Below are 21,399 nucleotides of genomic sequence, written 5' to 3'. Positions count from 1 at the left end.
AGTCAGGGACACAACAAAGCTGTCCACTCTCTCCTTATCTCTTCAATACAGCACTTAAAATCCTAACTAGAGCAATGAGACAACTGAAGGAGATCAAGGGGATACAAATAGGAAAGGAAGAAGTCAAAGTATCATTATTTGCAGATGATATGATAGTATACATAAGTGACACCAAATATGCTACCAAGGAACTCCTTCATCTGAAAAACACCTTCAGTAACGTGACTGAATACAAAATCAACTCAAAAAAGTCAGTAGCCCCCCTACTTATGGATCGGAAGCATCAACAGTGTAAAAATGGCCATCTTACCAAAAGCAATCTACAGATTTAATGCAATCCCTATCAAAATACCTACACAATCTTTTACAGACCTTGAAACATCAATTTTCAATTTCATATGGAAAAACAAAAAACTCAGAATAGTTAAGACAATCCTATACAATAAAAGATCTTTGGGAGGAATATCCATCCCTGATCTCAAGTTGTAATATGGAGCAACAGTAATGAAAACAGCATGTTACTGGCATAGAAATAGGTCAATTGATCAATGGAATTGAATTAAAGATTCAGAAATAAACTCACACACGTACAGACACTTGAATTTTGACAAACAGTCCAAATCTATTCAATGAGGAAAAAAACAGTATCTTCAACAAATAGTGCTGGTCCAACTGTATGTCTCCAAGTAGAAAACTGCAAATTGATTTATATTTGTCATTCTGCACAAAACTGAAGACCAAGTGGCTTAAAGACATCAACATAAAACCAGATACAATATGTTAGAAGAAAAATGCAGAAGAGCCTAGAACTCATTGGCACTGGAGACAACTTCCTGAACATAAAACAATAGGTCACACAAACTCTGGTGCCCCATCTCTGCCCATGTCCCCTGGATGGGGAGGCATGGTGGCATTCAGAGGAAGGATAGCAAGTTACCAAGAAGTGACTCGATATGATACCCTAAGAGCATATATTGGGGGGGAGGTCCCCCTCAGTCACAGACATAGGGGAGGGGAGTAGGGGGGAAGTAGGAGGGAGGGAGGAATGGGAGAAAACAAGGGATGGGCTAACAACTGAGATGTAATATGAATAAATTAATAAAAAATAAATAAAATAAAATAAAACAATAGGTCAAGCTCTAAGACAAACAATTAATAAATGGGACCTCATGAAACTGAAAAGCTTCTGTAAGGTAAAGCATACTGACAACAGAACGAAGAGACAGCCTACAGACTGGGAAAACATCTTCAATAACCCTATATCCAACACAGGGCTAATATCTAAAATACATAAAGATCTCAAGAAATTAAACACCCCTAAACCAAATAATCCAGTTTTTAAAATGGGATACAAAGCTAAACAGAGAATTCTCAACAAAGGATTAGAAATGCTCAAGGTCTCTAGTCATCAGGAAATGCAAATCAAAATTACTCTGAGATTCCATCTTACATCCTTCAGAATGGCTAATATCAAAAATTCAAGTGTCACCATGTACTGGTGAGGGTGGGAGTGCGATCTTGTACAAGCACTTTTGAAATCAATCTGTCACTTCCTCAGAAAAGTGGGAACTGTGCTACCTCAAGACCCAGCAATACCACTCCTGGGCATATACCCAAATAACGCTCCAACATACAAAAAGGATATTTGCTCAGTTATGTTCATAGCAGCTTCATTTGTAATTGCCAAAGTCTAGAAACAACCTAGATGTCCCTCAACCAAAGAATAGATAAAGAAACTGTGGTACATTTACACTACTGAATACTATTCAGCTATTAAAAACAAAGAAGAGGTCCTCCTCAGACACAGACTTAGGGGAGGGGAGGGGAGTAGGGGGGAAGTGGGAGGAAGGGAGGAATGGGAGGATACATGGGATGGGCTAACAACTGAGATGTAATACGAATAAATTAATTAAAAATAAATAAATTTTTAAAAGATAAAAAAAAACAAAAACAAAGAAATATTGAAATTTGCAGGCATACATAGGGAACTAGAAATGATCATCCTGAGTGAGTTAATACAGACTCAGAAATACATGCTTTGTATATACTCACATATAAGTGGATTTCTTCTGCATAGATTTCTTCTGAGAGACTCCAGCCAATGGTGAATGTGACATATACTGGGACCCTAAGCCGGATTCTAGGCCAAGCCCTGAGGGTTGTAGGAAAGAGTGTGAGGGATAGAAAGTCCAGGAGGGAGCAGGAGCTTTGCAGGGAGACCATCAAAGCCTGCAGATCTGAAAAAAGAGGCCTGCACAAACTGATGCACCAGCCAAGGACAATGCATGCAGAGAACCAAGACCTCCTGATCAGACGTAACCAATGGAATGCCTATTCTCCACATCGGGTACAAAGGGGGAAATGCTGCTTAACTTTTGACATGCACTCTGGTGCCCACGATTTGGTCACTGCCCCTTAGCAAGATGACCTACTGGGTACACAGAGGAAGGGGATGCAGGCCTAATAGGCTGTTGACAGACAGGGTAGGAAGGCACCCCAGTAGAGGTCTAGGGGAAGGAAATAGGCAGAAGAGGAAGGGAGGGTGGGAATAAGAAGAGGCAGGATAACAATTGGGATGTAATGTGAATAGATTATAATAAATAAAATATACATTAAAAAGAAAATATAATACTTTATATCTAAAATTTCTATTGGTTGCTGTGTCAACTCATTATAAACATGACCACCATTGTTAGTAGGCATATATTGCACAAAAGCTGAAGCTACCTGTGTAACCCCAGGCAAATCCTCTTGTGGTGCACTTGGCTGAAGACTGTTGTCTCTGTATGGACTCCTGCACTTCCTGGCCCCTTGTCTCACAGAGGGACTCTGGGCTCCTGGAACTGAAAGTGCCTACAGAAGGGCAAGGCAACGGTCTGCCTTCCAGTCTAGTTTGTATCCCTCTTTTATCCTGCCGTATACTCCTACTTTCAGATACCAATCATGAACCCTGTCATTCTCCTCCCACTGTCTTGTTTTGCTTTCAAAGGACTTCAAATCTATCTGCGAACTCTCTCTATATAGCCTGCTCTGTACTCCTTTCTAACATGAAGGAATCCAGTGAAACTTCTGAGTTTTCAGATTTTCTTCCATTCTTTTTCAAAATGGAATATATGAAGACTACAAAACAAAACCATAAAACCCCCTTAGGGAGCAGAGCAGAGAAAACCAAGCATCAATAGCTGCTATTTTGCCAACCTCCTTAAACAACATTGTCAACCCATCAATTCTTCTAGTATATTAGAGAAGAACTTGTCCACTATGCCTAATCCATGGCTAGGCACTACCTATAAGCTTGGATTCTTCTAAACCTACTTTATTTAGGGTTCTTAAACACTTCTACCTCCCTTCTAACACATCAACATGATATAAGGAAGAAGATTAATAGAAAAAGGGGATTATGGACCTGCTTAGTAGTAGTTCCTTGGGCCAATTCCACTTTGCATTGTCAGGATACCAGCAGCCCAGTCTAATAGCAAATACCAAATAGCAGCATGAATCTGTATCAGTGGCATGACCCAGGAGAAACATCAAAGCTCTGCGAAATTGGCATAAAACAAAGGAAGCAACCTGAATCACCTAGAATACCAAGATAGTTTCTCTTACCCATTTCTCTCTACAAAGTGAAGAGCAGAGCAGAGCAGTGAAGACAGGCAAAGACCAATGAAGAGCAGGGAAGCATTGCAAAACATAGAAATTCAAAAGTGTTGGCTCACTGTTTGTGGGGTGCTATTTATAGTCTTTCTAAATATCATGCCCCATTTCAGGTGTCTGCTTTCAGCAAAGTATCACATGCCCTAATGGAAGACAGAGTCCAGAAAACAACACATGACACAACTGAGTTTTTAAAGAAACCGGAAACTTCCACTTCAGAGGGACTCCAGCAGAGACTCCTAGTAGCAGGATCCATAGGGACTGAAGAGCACATGCTTTCACTAGACAAGACACCTAGTAGAAGGAGGAGAGCACCAACCCACACACAAAACATTTGTCCCAATATTTAACCTGCCTTCAAAATGTTCAGAGATAAAAAAAGAGCAGTTAGAGAAAAAGTAGAGAAAATGGTCAAAAAATGCTTGGCCCAAACAGGGTCACATATCATGGGAGAGACTCAACATCTCACTCTGATAATATTATGTTGTACTTCCAGCAGGAACCTCTAGCACAATTGTCCTCTGAGAGGCTTCACGCAGCAGCAGTTTGTAACAGAAGCTTAAGCTCACAGCTAAACAATTTGTGATGCATAGGAATGTTGTGGAAAAGTAGAGAGAAGAAGAAAAGAACCTGGAGCTGACAAGAGCCCCACACACATATATATCCAATGGGCAGCTCCAGCTTCATTTGGATCCTCTAATAAGGAAAGCAGGGACTATTTTAGACATGTTACCAGATTTTTTAATCACTTCCACTGGCAGAATGCCTTGCCAGGCCACTGGGGGGGAGCACACTCAGTCCTGATGATGATTGATGATCTGGGTGGGAAGGGAAGAAAGGGCTTCTTTTCTTAAGAATAGGGGAGAGGGTGGGCAGAGAGGGAGGGTAGGGAAGAGGCTGGAACACATAGGCACAAGAGACAACTTCCTGAACAGAACACCAACAGCCCAAGCCTTAGAGTCAAAAATCCATAATTGGGACCCATGAGGCTGAGAAGCTTCGGTAAGGTTGAAGACACTGTCAATAAAACAAAGCAACAGCCCACAGAATGGGAAAAGATCATCACCAACCCTACACCTTACAAAGTGATAATATCCAAAATATATAAAGAACTCAAGAAACTAAACACCACCAAATCAAATAACCCAATTGAGAAATGGGGCTCAGAGCTAAACAGAAAATTCCCAACAGAGGAATATCGAATGGCTGAGAAACACTTAAAGAAATACTCAATGTCCTTAGTCATCAGGGAAAAGCAAATCAAAACAGCTCTGAGATTCCATCTTACACCCATCAGAATGGCTAAGATCAAAAATTCAAGTGACACCACGTGCTGGTGAGGAGGTGGAGAGAGAGGAACACTCCTTCATTGCTGATGGGAATGCAAACTAGTACAACCACTTTGGAAATCTAGCTGGCACTATATTAGAAAACTGGGAATAGGGCTTCCTCAGGACCCCGCTATTCCACTCTTTGTAATATACCCAGAAGATGCTCCAGCACAGAACAAAGACATATGCTCAACCATGTTCATAGAGGCCTTATTCATAATAGCCAGAACATGGAAACAGCCTAAGTGTCCTTCAGTAGAAGAATGGATAAAAAAAACTGTGGTACATTTACACTATGAAATACTATTCAGCTATTAAAAACAAGGAACTCCTGAAATTTGTGGACAAATGGATTGAACTAGAAATGATCATAATGAGTGAGTTAACCCAGAAGCAGAAAGAGTCATATGGTATACACTCACTTATATCTGGACACTAGCCTAAGGGGCATGTCCCATGAAAGTCTTCACTTACCAGAAACAGAGGGGAGGACTTCCTATTGGGACTCTAGGTGAAAGAAGCATGAAAGAATGGGGAAATAGAAGGATCCAGAGGGTCCTAGAAACCTATAAGAAGAACATAATGATGGGCGGATCTGGGCCCAGGGGTCCTGCGCAAACTATGGCACCAGCCAAGGACAATACAGGTGGTAAACTTTAAACCCCTACCCAGATCTAGCCAATGGACAGGACATTCTCCACAGTTGAGTGGAGAGTGGAGATTGACTTTCACAAGAACTCTGGTGCCCCATATTTGGCCATGTCCCCTGGAGGGGGAGACCTGGTGGCACTCAGAGGAAGGAAAGCAGGTTACCAAGAAGAGACTTGATACCCTATGAGCATATACAGGGGGAAGAGGTCCCCCTCAGTCACAGTCATAGGGGAGGAGAGTAAGGGGAAAATAGGAGGGAGAGAGGAACTGGAGGATACAAGGGATGGGATAACAATTGAGATGTAATATGAATAAATTAACAAAATATATTTTTAAAAGAAAAATGGTGCTGACCATCAACAGGAAAACCAGAGCCATATTTGGACTTCTAGAGATGAACCTGAGACTGTGGAGGTCTTACAAGCATGATTGTTTCTGGAAACGCTCTCTATGGAAAAATATATGCAAGAGATGCACAATAGGATCTAGGCCTAGAAGTATGGAGATGGTTCTAACAGGAAATGATATTGTAATTTCACAACAAAGTCATCATTCTCCAGAAATAGGGTTCTTGGGATGGCAAATAAGAACTTGTTCTTGTGAAACTGAGCAGAAAATTCCAGTACAGTAACTGTATGACAGAAAATATGCCTGGGAGTGTGGGAATGTCCCTGATAAGTGAGATTCTTTGGAGCTCACTAGGGAAAGCCAGTACTCATTACTTATTAAATATATCCAGACATAATGCAAGAGAGTGGACATGGAAAGGACAGGTGAGGTAGTCTGAGAACTGTCTGTTAGCTCATTTGTTTTAATGCTTTGTTATCATTTTGTTGAAGTGTTCAAGAAGGTATAGCTTTTATGGAAGAGGCATATGCCTCAGGGAGGGCTTTGAGGTTTATAAAAAAACCTACATGACTGTAAGAAGGGTCAAGAAGGACTTCTGGTCCAGAAGCAATATGACAAGTGCAAAAACTGCAGTGTGGAAAAGCCTCTGGAGGATGTGATCCTTTGGAGCTCACCATACAGAGCATCATGGGTTTTATTCTGTAAGAGGCCATAAGAAACCATGGTTGACAGAGAATTCTCAACAGAGTAATATCAAATGGCTGAAAAACACTTAAAGAAATGCTCGACCTCCTTAGTCATCAGAGAAATGCAAATCAAAACGACACTGAGATTCCATCTTACACCCATCAGAATGGCTAAGATCAATAACTCAACTGATACCACATGCTGGCGAGGGTGTGGAGAAAGAGGAACACTACTTCATTGCTGGTGGGAATACAAACTAGTACAACCACTTTGGAAATCTATCTGGCGCTATCTCAGAAAAATGGGAATAGGGCTTCCTCAAGACCCAGCTATTCCTCTCCTTGGAATATACCCAGAAGATGCACTACCACACAACAGGGACATATGCTCAACCATGTTCATAGCTGCCTTATTCATAATAGCCAGAACTTGGAAACAACCTACATGTCTCTCAGTAGAAGAATAGATAAAGAAACTGTGGTACATCTACACTATGGAATACTACTCAGCTATTAAAAACAAGGAATTTCCAAAATTTGTGGACAAATGGATTGAACTAGAAATTGTCATAATGAGTGAGTTCACTCAGAAGCAAAAAGAGCTAAATGGTATATACTCACTTATATCAAGACACTAGTCCAAGGTGTACATCCCCATGAAAAATTGTACCTACCAGGAAAGTGGGTAAGAGGGGAGGATGTCCTATTGAGATTTTAGGTGTGAGAAGCCTGGGAAAAAGAGGAAATAGAAGGATCCAGGGGGTCCTGGAAAACTACAGGCGAGTCTGGGCCCTGGGGTCCTCCGCAAACTATGGCAACAGCCAAGGAAAATATAGGCAGTAAACCTCGAACCCCTACCTGGACTAGCCGATGGACAGGACATTCTCCACTGTTGAGTGGAGAAGGAAATCTGACTTTCACACAAACTCTGGTGCCCCATATTTGAACATGTCCCTTGGATGCAGATGCCTGGTGGCGCTCAGAGGAAGGATCATAGGTCACCAAGGAGAGACTTGATACCCTATAAGCACATACAGGGGGAGGAGGTCCCCCTCAGACACAGACATAGGGGAGGGGAGTAGGGGGGACGTGGGAGGAAGGGAAGAATGGGAGGATACAACGGACGAGCTAACAACTGAGATGTAATATGAATAAATTAATAAGAAAAGAAAAGAAAAGAAAAATTTAAAAAACATGTTTGAAAGTATAGCCTTACATGCAGTGGGAGGGAAAGAATAAAGAAGTCAAGCACATACACTAATATTTGACACCATAAAATACAATAAGAAGTCTTGAGGAAATCTGAGAATATTCTATTAGACACTATTCTCTCTCAGTAAAGTGGAAAAAAACAAAACAACATATGACCATAAAGGGCAGCAGCAAGTTCAGAGTGAACCTGGAGTGTACAGTGAGACATACATATGTATATATTCTGCTGATGATGACACAGCCAGGACTACCTAAGCTCTCAGAAGCCATGATTTTTGTAAATCCCCTTCACTGGACATGAGTTGTTTACCCTGCTGTAGTTTTATTTGTTCATGATGCTGCCCTTATTCTTTCTATTAAACTAAGACAGTATTTAAACTGTGTTAATTTTGTTGTTGTTGTTCTTTTGTTTTGTTTTTTTGTTTTTGTTTTACAGGATCCAAGAGATAAGAAACTATGGACTTCTGAAGAGACTTTAATCATTTCAAAGAGACAGAAAATTTCAAGTGTTTAAACTTTCTAAAATTTGAAAGCTTTCAAAATTATCTATATTAAAGTAATTCCAAGATAAGTTAAAACAAAGGGAAAAATCAAGAAGCATTATGGAGTCATACTGATGAATTTATTTAAAGTTAAGTTTAAAGTTCAAAGTTAATTGTGTTGATTAGTAATTTCCAAACTGGAAACTAGCTAGAATCGCCTGGAAACAGGTAACTTTAATTGAGAAAATGCTTCTAATGGATTGGCCTGTTGGCAAGATTGTGGATGCTGTTCTTGATTAGTGCTTAATGTGTGAGAGCCAAACTCACTAGACTGGTATCACACATGTACAGGTTATACTGAGTTATATTTTATAAAGCAAGCTTAGTGACCCATGGATAGAAAGCAAGTGACCAAATTCCCTCTGTGGGCTCAATGTTAAGTTCCTGCCTTAAAATTCAGGCCTGGAACCCAACAATATAAGGTGAAACAAAACCTTTATTCCAAAGTTGTTTTTGGTTATATTACTTCATCACATTACTAAAGGAGTTGGTCACATGCTTGGGGAAATTTTCTGATAAGCATTATCAGGCAATCGTTTCAATGAAGTGTGTGAGTGAGAATGTTAAATCCTAGAGTATGGACATTATCCAGGTGGTATTGGCTTCATGGGAATTGAATAAGGAAGGCCAGTTCAGCATCCTCAAGTTTAGGTAAGACCTTGAGGTGTTGTGATAACACTGGAAGTAAAGATTAAGAGAAGCTCAGCAGTTGAACAGGTGAGCAATAAAATTATATACAGATTGGACTGGGTGGCTAGAGAACCCACGGGACTGCTAGATTCAGGAAGAAATCAGTAGGAAATGTGGGTGCAGAAACTACATATCAAAGTTACTTTGAGGAGGGTGTGAATGTCAAAAGCAGGTGAGTTTATATCAAAATCACCAGGCATACTTGGTGCATGATAGGCAAACCCAATGCGTAGTCTGCCTATCCAGATTTGGCAAGTACAGAGTGGTGTCATAAGAAAAAGTGATATCTCATTCTGCACCATTGTCTGGGCCCCTAACTGTGAAGATTTTACAGGTGTAAGTGGTTTGGGGACACTCACCAGGCAATGCAGATATATAACTGCATGACCATGAGTAGGCCTGGGAGCCTGGGGTTAGATGTAACAGCCTAGTGCTTTTGCAGGAGGAAAACTGGCTTGCCTTGACAGGTAAGTATAAGCAAATGCAAGGCCTGGGGAGGAATGAGTTCTCATGGCACATGACAGAGAAAACCAGATAAAATGTGTCACAATAGCAAAGTCTTGCACTATGGGAATATCCCTGGGCAGAAGAGGTTATGGGGAGTGTGCTAATTAAGGTCAAAGTCCACCTTCTCCTGTACCCAACCCTGTGCTGACATCACAGCCTACAGGAAATGGCCTTTTTTAAAAAAAATTTTTTTTATTAATTTATTTTTGGTACATCTCAATGGTTATCCCATCCCCTGTATCCTCCCATTCTTCCCTCCTTCCCATTTTCCCCTTATTCCCCTCCCCTATGATTGTTCCTGAGGGGGATTACCTCCCCCTGTATATGCTCATAGGGTGTCAAATCTCTTCTTGGTAGCCTGCTATCCTTCCTCTGAATGCCACCAGGTCTCCCCCTCCAGGGGACATGGTCAAATATGAGGCACCAGAGTTCGTGTGAAAGTCCTACCCCACTCTCCACTCAACTGTGGAGAATGTTCTGTCCATTGGCTAGATCTGGATAGGGGTCTAAAGTTTACCACCTGGGAATAGGACTTCCTCAAGACCCAGCTATTCCACTCCTTGGAATATACCCAGAAGATGCTCCAGCACACTACAAGAAAATCTGCTCAACCATGTTCATAGCAGCCGTTTTCATAATAGCCAGAACATGGAAACAGCCTAAGTGTCCCTCAGTAGAAGAATAGATAAAGAAACTGTGGTACATTTACACTATGGAATACTACTCAGCTATTAAAAACAAGGAATTCCTGAAATTTGGGGACAAATGGATTGAGCTAGAAATGATCGTAATGAGTGAGTTAACCCAGAAGCAGAAAGACTCAAATGGTATATACTCACTTATATCTCCATACTAGCCCAAGGGGCATGTCCCACGAAAGCCTTCACTTACCAGGAAACTGGGACAGAGGGGAGGACATCCTATTTGAACTCTAGATGAGAGAAGCATGGGAGAATAGCAAAGTAGAAGGATCCAGAGGGTCCTAGAAACCTACAAGAAGAACATTATGATAGGCAGATTTGGGCCCAGGGGTCCTGCTCAAACTAAGCCACCAGCCAAGGACAATACAGGCAGTAAACTTTAAACCCTTACTCAGATCTATGAATATGAATATGAATATGAATATATGAATGATTTTATTTTTCAATTAAAAAAAATCTTATCCATCATGACTAAGTAGGCTTCATCCCAGGCATGCAGGTGTGGTTAAATTTATGGAAACCAATCAATGTAATCAACTGTATAAGCAAACTGAAGGGAAAAAGCACATGATCATCTCTTTAGATGCTGAAAAAGCATTTGACAAAATCCAATACCCTTTCATGTTAAAAAGTCTTAGAGATATTGGGGATACAAGGCACACATCTAAACATAGTAAAGGCAATATACAGCAAGCCTAGAGCCAACATCAAACTAAATGGAGAGAAACATAAAGCTACCCCACTGAAATCAGGAACACAACAAGGCTGTCCACTCTGTCTGTTTCTCTTCAATATAGTACTTGATGTCCTAGATAGAGCAATAAGACAGCTAAAGAAGACCAAGAGGATACAAATAAGAAAGGAAGAAGTTAAAGTTTCTCTATTATCAGATGATATGAGAGTATACATCATTGACCCCCAAAATTCTACCAAGGAACTCCTACAGCTGATAAACAATTTCAGCAAAGTGGCAGGATACAAAAAAAAAACTCCAAAAAAGTCAGATATTAGGGAAAACATATCCTTTACTATAGCCACAAATAATATAAAGTATCTTGGTATAAATGTAACCAAGCAAGTGAAAGACTTATATGAAAAAAAACTTGAAGTCTTTGCAGAAGAAAATTGAATAAGATATCAGAAAATGGAAAGACCTCCCATGCTCATGGATTGGGAGAATCAAAATAGTAAAAATGGCCATCCTACCAAAAACAATCTATAGATTCAATGCAACCCCTATGAAAATACCTACACAATATTTTATGGAACTGGAAAGATCAATTCTCAATTTCATATGGAAAACACAAAAACTCGGGATAACAAACAATCCTGTACAATAAAAAATCTTCCATTAGAATCTTCATTCCTGATCTCAAGTTGTACTATAGAGCAATAGTAATAAAACTGGCATGGTACTGGCATAGAAACAGGCCAGTTGAACAATCAAATCAATTTGAAGACCCAGAAATAAATCCACACATCTATGGCCATTTGATATTGGACAAAGAAGTCAAAACCATAAAAATGGATAAAAGACAATACCTACAAAAATGGGGCTGGTCTAACTGGATGTCAATTTGTTAAAAATTGTGTACAAAATTCACATTCAAATGGCTCGAAGACCTCAACATAAAACCAAACACACTAAATCTGTTAGAAGAAAAAGTAGTAAAGAGCCTAGAACTCATTGGCACAGGAGACATTTTCCTGAACAGAACACCAACAGATCAGGCTTTAAGATCAACAATTAATAAATTGGACCTCATGAAACTGAAAAGCTTCTGTAAGATAAAAGACACTGTCAACAGAACAAAGCAACAGCCTACAAATTGGGAAAATCTCTTTACCCACCCTACATCCAACAAAGGGGTAATACGTAAAATATATAAAGACCTCAAGAAATTAAACACGGCCAAACTAAATAATCCAATTTAAAAATGGGGTACAGAACTAAACAGAGAATTCTGAACAGAGCAATATAGAATGATGGAAAAACACTTAGAGAAATGCTAAACATCCTTAGGCATCAGGGAAATGCAAATCAAAATGAGTTTGACATTCTGTCTTATACCTATCTGAATGGCAAAGATCAATAACTCAAGTGACAACAGATGAAGGCAAGGATGTAGAAAAAGGAAACACTCCTCCACTGCTGATGAGAGTGCAAACTTGTACAATCACTTTGGAGAGCAATCTGGTGCTTTCTCAGAAAATGTAGCAATAGTTCTACCTCAAGACCCAGCTAAATCACTCCTAGGCATCTACCTGAAAGATGCTCCACCATACAGCAAGGACTCAACTATGTTCTTAGCAGCTTTATTCATAATATCCCGAGTCTAGAAACAACCTAGATGTTCCTCGACTGAAGAATGGATAAAGAAACTATGGTACACCTACACAATAGAATACTACTCAGCTATTAAAAACAAGGTAATCTTGAAATTTGCAGGCAAATGGAAGGAACTAGAAATGATCATCCTAAGTGAGATTACCCAGACCCAAAAAGACATCCATGGAATTTACTCACTTATAGGTGGACTTTAGCCCAACATGGATGTCCTCATGAATGTCTTGACCCAGCAGTGGATAGGGACAGTTATTGAGACTTGAAGCTGGACTCTGGGCAGTGTGCTGAGAGTTGAAGGTAAGAGCGGGGGGACGGAAGGTTTGGGAGGGTCCTGTGGATTGAGGCATGGGAGGTATTGCATAAACTGAGGCTCCAGTCAAGAAGAATACATGCAGAGAACCAAGACCCCTTTCTCAGATGTAGCCAATGAACTGTGGATTCTCTGCATGAGAGAAGGTTGAGACTGCTGCTGAAAAAGAAAGAGTTGCTTTGTTCAATGGAGTCTAAGCTGTTATAAAAAGAACTCTGAAATGTAGGCCCCATGCCCAGCAGTGGGTGACCGACTCAACAATGGTCTTGTCAATTAATTTTGCTTCATTTTGCTTAGTGCATGTATCTTTTGTTTTAATATTATGTTTCTGCTTTTGTGTTTTTGTAGATTTACCTCTCTCTGTCTCTGTCTCTCTCCCTGTCTCTGTCTCTCTCTGTCTCCTTGTCTCTCTTCTTATCTCTGTGTGTGTATATATATTTCTGGGTGTGTATGTATTTCTTGTGGTTTATATGTTTTGTTTTGTATATATTCCATTTTCCTTTTATTTTCTGTTTGCTTTAAAAAGAGAAAAATAATTAAGGTATGGAGTTGAATGGATGGCTTGGGAGATGGGGGAATACCTGGAAGCAGATGTGGAAGGAGAAAGAGTACTCAGAAAATATATCGTGAATTTTTTAAAAGAAAAAACAAAAACATCACAGTCCAGAACCTGCATGACAGAATCTTAGCATTATAGAATACAGACTGTGATGACAGTTAAGGTGGTGTGGAGCTCAATAAAGAATGTATACACTCTGATACTATGGGATTAGGCAGGCCTTGATGTGTAGAGACAGCCTGAATAGGATTGTCTACAGGAGTACAGTGGAAGGCATGTGTAGGATCTTTGTGACTCAACATGGGGAGTATAATATAGGATATATCTGTAGGTAAAATTCTGGGAGTAGTCATCAAGAAAGCAAGAGTTTGATAAATAATCCATGAGCATAAACAGTACAGTCATTCATGGATTCTGTAAAACTGAATGGGGAATGTAGGTACATGAGCTTCATGGAATTACATAGGCCTAGAAGTTTGAGGGTTAGAAATAAGGATGAGTCTTGGAGAATTCACCAGGTAAAGGCAGCCCTGATGTAGAAATGTCAAAACTAATACCACAGGTACAGGAGTTATGCTGTCAGGATAGAGTCTGGACATTACACCTGATAAATAAATATAAAATTTTGGTAAACCTTACAGTAGAGATTTGGCAGAAGTGGACATGATACTGGGAATACTAGCTATGAAAACCCAGTGCAAGAGTTTCAGACACCGAGCATGTGAGGATGTGGGTAATTTTGGAAGGCCATTTTCTGTTCTGTCCAGGTTCTAAGAAGAATATGAACAAAACCCAGTGACTATGTTGCACAACTGGGAATGAGGCCTGGGAATGAGGACATGGATCTGATGAAGTTGGTATTGGAAGAACACAGTAGGGAAAGTCAGTTCAGGAGCTTCTATGGCTCGCTTGGATATGGTGTTAGTGGATGAGGTTCTTTGGTGCATCATCAGGCAAAAATCAAGTGTAATATGAGTATCTACAGGTAGGACTTGGGATGTGGTGTTAGCATAGGTGGTCTTACATTGAGGGGGAGTATTCAGGGAAAACAGTAAAGGAGGTAGATGAGCATAGCTAGATATTGAATTGGGCCTAGGATAGAAGCGATGGGATAACAATTGGGATGTAATATTAATGAATTAATGAATAAATAAGTTTTAAAAAAGAATGTAATGAAAAAAAAGAAATATAGTGATGGAACTAATCATCCAGAGTTAGGATACAGGGTATAGAGATGAAAAGAATGGTGCTGACCATCACCAGGAAAACCAGTGCAATATTGGGACTCTAGAGCTAGACGTGGGATTATGGAGATGTTAACATCATGATTATTTCTGGAAACACCCTCCATGGAAAATATGGACAAGAGATGTATGACAGGATCTAGGCCAAGACGTATGGAGATTGTTCTAAGAGGCAATAAGATTGTCATTTCAAAATAGTCATCACACCCATGAATATCTGGAACTAGGATTCTGGGGAGGGCAAGTAAGAGCCTATTCTTGTGAAACTGACCAGAAAATTCCAGGATTGTAGCAGTATGACAGAAGATATGCCTGCAAGTGTGGGAATTTCCCAGAGAAGTGAGATACTTTGGAGCTCACTAGGGAAAGCCAGTACTCATTACTTATTAAATATATTCAGAGGTAATCCAGGAGAGTGGCCATGGAAAGGACAAGTGAGGCACTATAAGTGAGAATGGCCCCATTAGCTCATTTGTTTGAATGGTTTGTCTTCATTTTGCAGAAGTGTTCTGGAAGGAATAGCTTTTATGGAAAAGGTGTATCACTCAGGGTGGCCTTTGAGGTTTATAAAGATCATACATGACTCAAAGAAAGGTCAAAAAGGACAGCTGGTCCACGGGAAATGTGATGAGTACAAGAAATGAGAGTGTGGGAAAGGCTCTGGTGGCTCTCATTCTTTTGAGCTCACTGTATAGAGCATCTGGGGTTTCACTCTGTGAGAGGCCACAAGTGGCCATTTTTGCAGTGGATCCATTTGCAGTGGAAGGGAAAGAATTAAAAAAGGCTTGGATATAAGCTAAGCCTTGGCATCATGAGGTAGAATCAGAAGCCCTGAAGAAATCTCAGGAGATGCTATTAGAAAAGGTATAGCCAAATTTGATCTCACGATACTCTCGCAGTACAGTGGAGTGAACAAAACAGGGTATGAACACAAAGGGAAGCAGCAGGTTCTGAATGCACATGGAGTGAGCAATGAGATATCCATCTTGTGCTGCTGATGACAGAGCCAAGACTACCTAAGCTTTCTGAAGCCAAGAAAAATGCTAATGAATCCCAGACATTGGGTATGAGTTGGTTTTCATCATAATGCTCTGTCACCCCTCTCCAATGGAGTCTAAGTGACAATTACTACACAAACCTGAGAACTAAGACCCCCTGATACACAAACCACACAAAGACTCAAAATGAAAGAGAATTTCAAACAATTTTGATTCATGAACATTGATGCAAATATACTCAATAAAATACTTGAAACTGAATCCAAGAAGACATCAGATATGTCATCCACCACGATAAAGCATGCTTCATCCTAGGGAGGCAGGAATGGTTCAACACACTAAAACCCACCGATATAATCCACCATATAAACAAGCTGGAAAAAAGTCACATTATCATCTCATTACATGCAGAAAAAAGCATTTAACAAAATACAAATATCTTTCAAGATAAAAGACTTTGAGAGATCATAGATACAAGGCCCATAAATAAACATAATAAAAAGTATATGCAACAATCTGATACCTAACATCAAATTAACTGGAGAAAAACTCAAAGCAATTCCACTAAAATCAAGGGCAAGACAAGGTTGCTCACTCTCTCCATATCTCTGCAATATACTACTTGGAGTTCTAGTGTAAAGGAAGAAGTCACTGTATTGCTATTCACAGAGGAAAAGGTAATATACATATGTGATCATGAAAATTTTACCAGATAACTTCTACAGATGACAAAGACCTTTAGAAAAGTAATTGGATAAAAGATTAGTTTTTAAAATCTAACATTCCTTCTTACATCTGTCATAATGACTAAGATCAAAAACTCAAGTAACAGTACATGCTGTCAAGAATGAGGAGTGCAAACTTGTACAATCACATTGGAAATTAATCTGGCACTTTCTCAGAAAACTCAAAATAATGACACCTCAAGACCCAACTATACCACTCCTGGGAATATAACCAAAAGGTGCTCCATCTTACAAGGACATTTATTCAACTACGTTCATAGCAGGTTTATTTGTAAGAGCCAGAATCAGGAAACAACCGAGATGTCTCTCAAGCAAATAATTCATGAAGAAAATTGTGGTACATTTACACAATGGAATACTACTCAGCTTTTTTAAATGAGGAAATTTTGAAATTTGCAGGCAAATGCATAGAACTAGATATAATCATCCTGAGTGACCCAGAAAGATGTACATGGTATATACTCACTTATATATAGATATTAGCCTTTTAATACAGGATAACAACACTACAATCCACAGACCTAAAGAAGCCAAATAATGAGGACCATAGGGATGATGCTTAATTCTCATTCAGAAGAGCAAATCAAACATATATTGGTAGTAGTTGAAGAGAGGGTAGAGGATGGAAGCCTACCATACAGATCCTCTGAAAGACTCCACTCAGCATGGGATATATGCAGATGCTGAGTCTTGCAGCTAAACTTTGGGGCAGAGCACAGAGAGTCTTATGGAAGAATTGCAGGATAGGAAGATGTCAGCAGTCCTGATGAGACTTGATAGGCTGGGGTTAGATGGTAGGAGAGGAAGGCTTCCCCTTTCTGAGGACTGGGGGTTGGGGAAAAGGGAAACATGGAGGAAGTGTAGGACCTTGAGGAGACAAGGGAGGGGGCTACAATCTGGATGTAAAGTAAGTGAATTTTTTAAAAATTAAATGAATAAAAGACCATGTTGGACAGAGGAGAAAGTAAGCTTTCCTGTACCCAGAGAACCAAGCTGCTGCTTTATTTCCAAAAATTTTAATTATAATGAGATGATGACTACATGACTTTTGTGTGTGAATAGGAAATTTTGTTCAAGGAACCCTCTGACAGATGTTGCAAATGCAGGAACCCTCACTTCAGGCCTTTTGAGGGGCCACTTTGGAAGCACACTTGGCATTTGCCCAACTTTCTAGTTTCAAATAGCTAATCTCAGACAGAAAACTTGTCACACCAAAGGCTTCTGGTGGATATCAGGAGCCCTATTGGGAAAACAGCTGTAAAATGTTTGATTATCAAGACTTCTTTCCTAACAGGAGAATCAGGTGGAAATTCCACACTAGTTTGGCCATAAAGATCTACCACGTGATTCAAGCTCACAGAAATAAATGTAAAGAGGCTACTTACACACAAAACTAAGGCAGCCATCTTGTAGCAGTATATCTGCATCTCAAAAAATGGGTCTTTCATGCAGCTGATCTTAATGGTCATTACACTGAAAAGAAGAACTACAGGCTTCGTCAAATTGTCCAAATTATCAGTTTCTGGGCATACCAGAATTAAGGTAAAAGAGACCAAGTTGAATTGGTATGAGTGTGTACCAGCATCTGGACCAGGGTCCTGGAGACATTAAACGCTTGGTTGTAATAGGCTTCCCATAGTTCGAAGGACACAAACTATACTACTTTGTTGTGGAATTCCTATAGCCAACAGCATGAGCTGCTTGCAGAAACTATTTCAAGCACAAAAGATGATAGGCTGCTAAAGAGTCCACTCAGGTTGTAGATGCCATCCTTGACATCTGTAAATCTGAAGATGAGATAGAACAATCATACAGTCGATCAAGGACACAAGACAAGAATGGAAAACAAAATAAGTGATGGTCTATAAAGCACTAAGTTCTCATACTTTGATCCTGTTGTCATAGACTTGTTATTAAGTATTCTGTGTATTAATGATTAGCATACTACAACTAATTATGTCACCAAAATCCTCTACAAGTTGTTTCATTTAGTAATTTCAAAAGATCTGTCAAAAGTACTAAATGTAAGAGTATAAGAGGCCTGGAAATCCATGACAATGGCAGCACTACCTTCAACAAGTTGTTTTATTTAGCAGGTTCACTGGATCTGTCAAGTATTAAAATATGCATATTTGTTAACTAAGAATTTTAGTACTTATAATTAATATTTTTAAAAGAATTTGTAATTTCAGATGTAAAGTGATATTTATTTCAGCTGTGTTTGCAATGCATAAATATTATATTATCACAATTAACATGCATGAGAGTAATAAGCACAAGTATATTTAAATATCATTTCTAAATTTTGTTATGGAAATATATGACTATTGCAAACTGATTGCTTCTGAAATAACAAAAATGGAAAAATGTTCACATCGTATAACCATTCATATTAAAGTTCCCTGCATGAAGCATATATATGCATAGTCAATAACAGACACACAATACACACACACACACACACACACAAAGAAAGGAATATTAAAGATACATGCCATAGGGTACTTGACAAATAAGCAAGGACCATTTTTTCAGACACCAGGCACATGGAAAATTTCATGGCCACTGTCCATTCACAAGTGACAAGGAGAATTTAAAAAAAGGATATCCATTCCAGGCAAAATTCCCTCCCAGCTACCCACTCCTTGACAGTCTATGTGGAATGTGTTTCCTAATTTGGAGAAGATATTAGCTATACTACTTGAAATGTTATGGCAGTATGATGGGGTTTCAGCTGATGGTGGCATAAGTAACACCCTGCTAACACTGTCTTCCTTGCGAAGGCATATCTGAGGCCATAAACTGCAGTACCTTTGGGTTTTGAAGCAAAACTGAAAACGGAGTGGAGAATTCTGTTAATCTAGAACACCATCCTGACAGGATCAGGTTTTAGTCTGAGTCTCTGTATTTCATAAAGACCTATTTGAAAGCCTCTGTGTAACTTATTTTAAGATTTTACCTTCATGTATCAGGGGGAGATCTATTTGAAAGATGATGAGATTATAAATATCTTCCAAGTAACAGGAAATGTTGAGGAGAGGGAGTCACACAAGGGGAGAATCACCTTCAGTAAAAGAAGTGCTATTAGGCAGGTATTTCAGTTCAGAATATTGTCTTCCCAACCAAACCTTGTCTCATGTGCACCTTTTCATTCCCCTCCTATGCTTTAAGTGGAGACTCATTTATACACCTCAAGGGGATTTTTCCACTTGATGTATCCAACCCTTCAATGAGAAGATCCACACTCATTGTACCCATCTTATGCATAGGATAACATAAAGTCTAAATCACATATTCAACTTCTAGAAACTACACAGGTATAAGCATCAGTGCAGGTTTCACAGCCCTCATTGACAAAGAAAAGTTCCCAGCACTTAAGATATTCAGCAGGGTTTGCTCACATGAAAATGATATCAACATATACCTGAATTAATTTCAATGCCTACTTTGGCCTTCTTTGTCTTTTAAAAAGAAAAGTTCTTAATAAAAATACATAGTTAATATAAAATACTTGCCTTTTTAACTCTTCTATGAAGCCCAAATGTTACGGGCTGCCAAGTGTAAGAAAGTAACTTTTAAAAGTATTCTGTTTCCATGACCACCAAACATGAATGACACATTATGAGCAATGAACCAGAGCCAAGACATAATATAGTCTTAAAGGACCAGAGTGGCTTATGCCCTTCTAATATGTGAGAAGGTTTAAGGGAATAACTAATTTATTTAATATTTTAATTTAAAAAGATTCCTCATACATTATAATTTGATTATGGCTTCCCCCTTCACTATCATTTTTGAGATACTCCCCTGTAAACTAAAAGTGTTTTCTATGCTTGCCTTAGCTATTTATAACAACACATAGACCTTTATATTTAATAAAAGCTTAAGACACCATATCTGAGAATATGTTCTGCTATTCTAACCTGATAGTAGTGGTCTGGACTATTTACCAGCCACATCTGTTCCTTCCTCATCCAGGTTCTAAAGGCAACCTTTCTCTCTGGTCTCCATCTAAGACCCTCTCCCTTGGCTCAGAGGCCCTGCCTTATTCCCTCCTGCCCAGCAACTGTATGTCCAAATCTATTTAACCAATCAGAATGTGATGGAGAGCAATGCTTATGTACTAAGACAGGAGATGCTTCATAATAATGATGCAAAAATCTGGCCTATAATCAGAAGTCTAGGTACAGAAATCATTTTTAACTAATACAAGGATAAACTTTAAGTAGTGAAGAAAATAATCATTCCAACTCTTCCCAAGCTGCATACTATTGTACTACATGTACAATGTTCCTGACCGTCACACCACGAAAAGTTTCTTGGCTAGTAGTGACTCACTGTCTTCACTACCCTCTGTCACAGTGCTAGCATATTGTCTGTTTTTGACCTGTGTGCATGTTGTCACAGTCTATCTGTGTCAAGGAGAGGGGCTTGATGAAGACATAATATTTAGGACTGAATACGTCAAAGTCTTTTACACTCTGCACACTTCCCAGTTGTGGGTCTCTTGTTAGTTTTCATATACTGCAAGAAAAAGATTTTTTGATGTGGATTGAGTGATGCAGTAATCTATAAGTGTAATAATATTCTCTAAAAGTCATTTTATTTCAATGCTTGTGTATCAAATTATTAGTAGTACATTTCTCATTAGCCTGTGAACTATCTAATATTTGGTGCCTGTCCACTTTAGCAGTGTCATATATGGGTTCAATCTCTTGATGTACACGCTGAATGCAATGAAAATGTAGCTAGTTACTCCCATAACCTATACCTGGTTAACCTATATGAAGGTCACTATAGTTATAAGGATTTAGGGCAATGTGGTTTTGGTGGGTTATGTTTCTCCTCTCATAACTAGTCCAGTCTCTTCAAG

At 39.3% G+C, this 21,399-nt stretch overlaps 1 protein-coding gene across 3 annotated transcripts in view; it reads right to left on the bottom strand.

Moving 5' to 3' along the window:
* Window positions 1-21,399, bottom strand: part of LOC311602469 (uncharacterized protein) — a 50,074-nt gene that overhangs the window by 13,488 nt on the left and 15,187 nt on the right. Inside the window, exon 1 of one of the 3 annotated variants that reach the window (XM_084790599.1) lies at window positions 19,486-19,581. The exons of 1 other annotated variant lie outside the window; for it this stretch is intronic. Coding sequence is in view for 1 of the 2 variants with exons in the window: in XM_084790597.1 (XP_084646723.1) it covers window positions 2,053-2,075 (23 nt within the window). In the remaining variant the exon portion in view is untranslated. Of the gene's footprint in view, window positions 1-2,052; window positions 2,117-19,485; window positions 19,582-21,399 lie in introns of those variants that run through there. One more of the 3 variants, XM_084790597.1, reaches the window with a different exon arrangement.

The sequence above is a fragment of the Acomys minous genome (assembly GCF_964271855.1).
Source record: "Acomys minous genome assembly, chromosome: 7".
NCBI lineage: Eukaryota > Metazoa > Chordata > Mammalia > Rodentia > Muridae > Acomys > Acomys minous.
This window is presented reverse-complemented; position numbering and strand designations above follow the sequence as displayed.